The 4808-nt window shown below is 37.1% G+C and overlaps 1 protein-coding gene across 3 annotated transcripts; it reads right to left on the bottom strand.

Annotated features, from left to right (window-relative positions):
- Positions 1 to 474: 474 nt before the first annotated feature.
- LOC124862570 (estradiol 17-beta-dehydrogenase 1-like) lies at positions 475 to 4112 on the bottom strand. 3 transcript variants are annotated; one of them, XM_047356554.1, is made up of 7 exons: positions 3949 to 4112; positions 3578 to 3739; positions 3314 to 3493; positions 3131 to 3224; positions 2825 to 3008; positions 2287 to 2392; positions 1091 to 1226 (listed from the first exon to the last, which is right to left on the bottom strand). In XM_047356554.1, the coding sequence occupies exons 1-6, from the start codon at positions 4049 to 4051 to the stop codon at positions 2300 to 2302; spliced, it is 816 nt and encodes a 271-aa protein (XP_047212510.1). In that variant the 5' UTR covers positions 4052 to 4112; the 3' UTR covers positions 1091 to 1226; positions 2287 to 2299. The 3 variants fall into 3 exon arrangements, with proteins under 3 accessions (XP_047212509.1, XP_047212511.1, XP_047212510.1); XM_047356553.1 differs by lacking the exon at positions 2287 to 2392 and having other exon boundaries at positions 475 to 1226; positions 3949 to 4110; XM_047356555.1 differs by lacking the exon at positions 2287 to 2392 and having other exon boundaries at positions 475 to 1226; positions 3835 to 3973.
- Between the last annotated feature and the right edge of the window lie 696 nt (positions 4113 to 4808).

Consider the following 4808-nt stretch of genomic DNA (forward strand, 5'->3'; position numbering starts at 1 on the left):
CATAAGAGATCACCTGTATAACACAGTCAAGCTATTAAGGGGTTCAACCAGAGTCATAAATTAGTTTTATGTAAATAGTAAAAATACAGTGCTGTGAAAAGTGTTTGCATCTTTTAAGGTTTCTCCTGTTTTTATTTTTGGTTTTTTTTGTCACACTGAAATGTTTTAGGTAAAAAATGCCTTTTTTAGCACTAATGGCCTTTATTGACATGTATCAGACAGGAAATGGGCAAAGAGAGAGAAGGGGGGAAGACATGTAGTAAAGGTCTTGAATCGAACCCAGGATGGCTACGTTGAGGACTATAGCCTTTGTATATGGGCCTCCCGTATACACTACACCACGCAACACCTTCTAATTTCAGACAAAGATTGACACATTCGGCAGTAATCAAGTCTGGTTGTGGCCACTGAAAATGTGGTTCATCACAGTTAATTCATGATTTAAAAAGAGAGACAGTTACTTTTCACTCATCATCAGGTTGGTTTGGATAACTTTATTCTCTTTAATGAGCACAACAAGACATCCTTTAAAAACAGCATCTTATAGGGGTCTCTTTGAAAGATTTGTTCTGAAACACTTTTATTTAGACAAGGGTACACTTCAAATTTTTACAGGGCTAGCTGTATTTCTTTACATAGACCATAGCTCAGTCATTGTATTTTTGCTTCATGCTTAATAATGAGAAAGTTATTTTCATGTGTTAAAAATAGCAAAAGTACATTTTTTAAATTTTTCAACTTCAGCAATCCAATGCAAGAATCAGGACAGAAGCATAGCTATCTCAGAAAAAAATATGGAATGTGAGATAAGATATCTGTTGAATACAATTATTGCAAAGGCTGTGGAAAGCTTTTAAACATGATACATAATCTTTATCAAATATTACTCCACAGGCAAGAAATGATAGACCAAAAAAAAAAAAAATGTCGAGTCACCTCTCCTTACAAAACTCACTTCATCAACTTTGTCCCAGGAGCTAAAATTAGAAGAACCAAATATTATTCTTTTCACTTAGGCCAAAGTCGGCTGATAAAGTGGTAGCTTGTGCGAAGAAGCAACATTTCAGCAATTATTGGTCCTCATCTGCAAAAATGATCTTGCTCATAGCTTTGATGTATTTCACTCCATCTGATTCTGTGACCTTCAGTTTGGTAAGAGGTGGCATGACACTGTTGGTGAAGTATCTGAATGCAGGATTGGCTGAATGGATGGCATCTAGAAATACCTGGCAGAAAAGAAACAAAGACATGAAGAGACAGATGCAGACATACATGACTTATCAAATTGCATTGAATGGGCACACTTGTTAAAGCACTGCAAGTGAAGAGGTTATTGCCGCATCAGCAGGCTTGACTTAAATTTGTACAAGAAAAAAACAATAATAATAACACATTTATTCATTAGTTTTGTCTGAAACTTTATTATAGTGCTGCTCCAGGTTTTGGAGCAAGATATTCTGGCAACTTCACTTCTAGAGAAGGTCAGTTTTACTTCAGCAAGACAATGCCAAACAATTTATTTTATTTTCCTTTAACAAATGTTAACAGCAACAATCTGTTTAAAATAATGCAAGTGTTAAACTAACCTGTAACCAACTAACCCAGGCAAAATAAAATGATAAACATAATCCTTATTTTAATTTGTTTTTGTATTATTTAAGTTCCACTGGATTTGACTAAGTCACTGATTTTATTTTCCCATTTTTAAATTCTTTTAGACAAGATTTTTAACTGTCTTCCAGACTGATTGGAGATCCCAAATAATCAGTCTCATTCTTGTACAGCAGGCAGCTACAACAGATAACCAGCTCTGTTTTAAATGAAGACTTTCAGAGAGTTTCAGCTCCTTCCCTCTGGAAGACGATTCTTATTTCCAAAATGTAGGACCAGACGTTTTAAAAACAGCTTTGGTCCGACTGATGTTACTGCACTAAACAGGCTGAAATGATACTGCCACTCTGAATGGATTGTTAGGGACTTAACTAATTTTATTAAGTTTAAATGAATTGTTTTATTTTTTTTAACTAATGGTTGTAGGAAGATTTTATTTCTCCTATATTTATCTATTTTGTAAGTCTTGCTCTCCTCTTCAGTGTCATTTGATTTGATTTATGGAGTTTGGAGCACTTTCAGCTGTTATATCACTGTTATATTTATTTAGATGGTTCTGGCATGTGTTAAGATGTTTATATGAACATACAAATAAATGTTTTGAAGCACTGCAAAACAAATCTACCAATGGATATCAATAAAGTAACCTTAAACCTTTATTTCTTAAAAGCTTACCATTTCATCATTGTCATTGGTATATTGATGCATTATAGGTATGTAGTTTTTTTATTGAAGCTGGTGTTGCAGTAGGCATGGGGCTGATCTGACTTCTATCTACAATCTAAGGCAGATAAAAACATTTTACATTTTATTCAATGAAAATATAGTTCTAACATTACAGCTGCAAAGTCGGCATGTGAATGACTTAAATTATGTGGTTTCTTTTAACGGAAACATATGCATTAGCTTGTGAACAGTGTAGGATTTTGACATAATGAGGTTCCTCGATTATTAGAGAGGAATTTTTAATGTGTGGACGTGTGACCTAGCTGAGTCAGGAAATCAGTAGAATACATTATAAAGACAAAGCTATCTTCATGAAAGGCGTATACAGAGTAAGATACCAGCAGAGACTCACAAACTGTTCACAATTCACATAGACATACATAGTTGTTACATAGTTTGAGACTTAACAACTGGACATGTGTTAACGGCGTCTTTAGTCCTAGGTGTGTTAATGATGAAGGCGTCATGCTAGAGATGCATTCCACACCTTTACAATATCTTCGGTGTCCTGTGCAGCATTTTGGAAAACCATGCTGCAGTGTTGCAGATATTTTTCATACAGACTGAGCGTTTGGTCATCAACTTGTTGAAGAGATGCATCCCCAAGCTCTGCCTTCTGCAGGTTAATCAGGAAGTCACTGTTGACGGGACCACACTCAATAAGACTGACTCTATAAAATAAAAATATATCACTTAGCCTTATCTGATTTACATTTACAGTACAGAACAATGCGTTTGTATTTACATACACAGTAATTCAGTTAAGAATGCCGCTGTGGCCATCAAAACTCACTGGATGTTAAAGTGCTGCAGGAGGACAGCCAGACTCTCACATGCTCCTTCGATTGCAAACTTACTGGCACAGTACACCTCATTAAAAGGAAGACCTGTGAGGGCATTAGAGTGAGTTAATTTGGAAGTGTTAAGTATAAGCAAAAAGAAATCTGAGTAGTTATCTCTTTTTCATTTAACTCACCATGAAGCCCTCCGGTGCTGCCGGTGACCAGAATCCGGCCGTGACCCTGAGCTTTCATTTCTGACAAGAAGACCTGAATGGTCTGTATGGTTCCGAAAAGGTTGACCTCCAGAATATGCCTCATTGAGTCTAAAGACTGAACCTCCAGGGGTCCCATCATACCCACACCGGCGTTACACACTGTAAAAATAGAACATTTGGCCATTAACGTGAAAATTACAACCAATCCAATCTGAAGGAAATCACACAGCCACCGGAACAAACCCAGAATGTCCACCCGTTTCTCCACAACTTTGTCTCGTGCGTTCAGAATGGATTGCCTATCAGTCACGTCCATTTGAAGTATTTCCAAAGTGTCCTGGTGAAGGCCTTTCACACTTTCTAAAAGACGCTCTTTCTTGGCCAGGTTCCTCATTGTAGCATACACTAAACAAAATGCAACACCCATGTTATTATTTTAGACAAAATAAATGCATATAAAAGTGTGGAAGCTGCAAATAACATGGCTAAAGAAATCTTACAGAGTGACAAGCTATTTCTTGTTATCCAGTAACACAGTGGATTGGCCCCATTTTGAGCTGTTGTTGAGCAAGAATCCCCCAAGATCGTGACTGAAATGTTTCAGCAGTGGTTACCTTTGAATGTTTTGCTGGTGTCAGAGGCCAAACGAACAGCCAAGCTGAGCCCAATCCCAGAGGAGCAGCCTGTGATCAACACGACCTTCTTTTCCATGGACATGATTGCGTCTCAGAAATGTCCTTGTTGAAAAGACAGTAGCTGCAGAAAACTCCAGACGATCAAACTGAGTCAGACAATGGGATGGAGGCTTTTCTCAGACCATTACAAGGCCACATGCTATCAGCCACCTGGAGATCCCCCATGTTTTCTCATGTCCTTGTTAGATGGGATTGTTTTATTTTTTAGGGGTATGTGTGGGAGAGTGAACCTTGCTTTAGTGTGTCTTGCTAAAATTTCTAGCCACATCACTGATAACATCCAGGTATTGGTGGAGGATATTAGATAATGAGTGGTCTGAGCCCTGGTTATTTAGAACAGTTTGAATAACGCATCACTGTCACTCTTTCTGTGTTTTCACTGAGCACCAGATGGCAGCACAAGATCATGGTGACACTCTTATCCCTTATAACAAATAAGTTATGCTTTATTGACAACAAGGCAACAATGAAAGCACAAATGCCTGACATGGTGGTAGTAAAGTGAAGATCTCTAATTGGCAGATCTGGCATCCTTTTCACAAGCTTTAGGGTTAGCCCGGAATTATTTGAACATTGTTTTTATATCTGATTTATAGTGCACTCTCTAAACAAGGACCTTTAATCTAATATAATTTGCAGATTAAACGTAGGTATTTTTTTTGCATTTTAACTGCTACTCACAGCTCAGGATCAGACATATAACGCATTGATTTTAATTAATTTAATCTGAGAAGTGACTGAAAAAAGTTGAATATGCCAAAATAAAAACTATTTGTGTA

Source organism: Girardinichthys multiradiatus, chromosome X, assembly GCF_021462225.1.
Source record: "Girardinichthys multiradiatus isolate DD_20200921_A chromosome X, DD_fGirMul_XY1, whole genome shotgun sequence".
NCBI classification, from domain to species: domain Eukaryota; kingdom Metazoa; phylum Chordata; class Actinopteri; order Cyprinodontiformes; family Goodeidae; genus Girardinichthys; species Girardinichthys multiradiatus.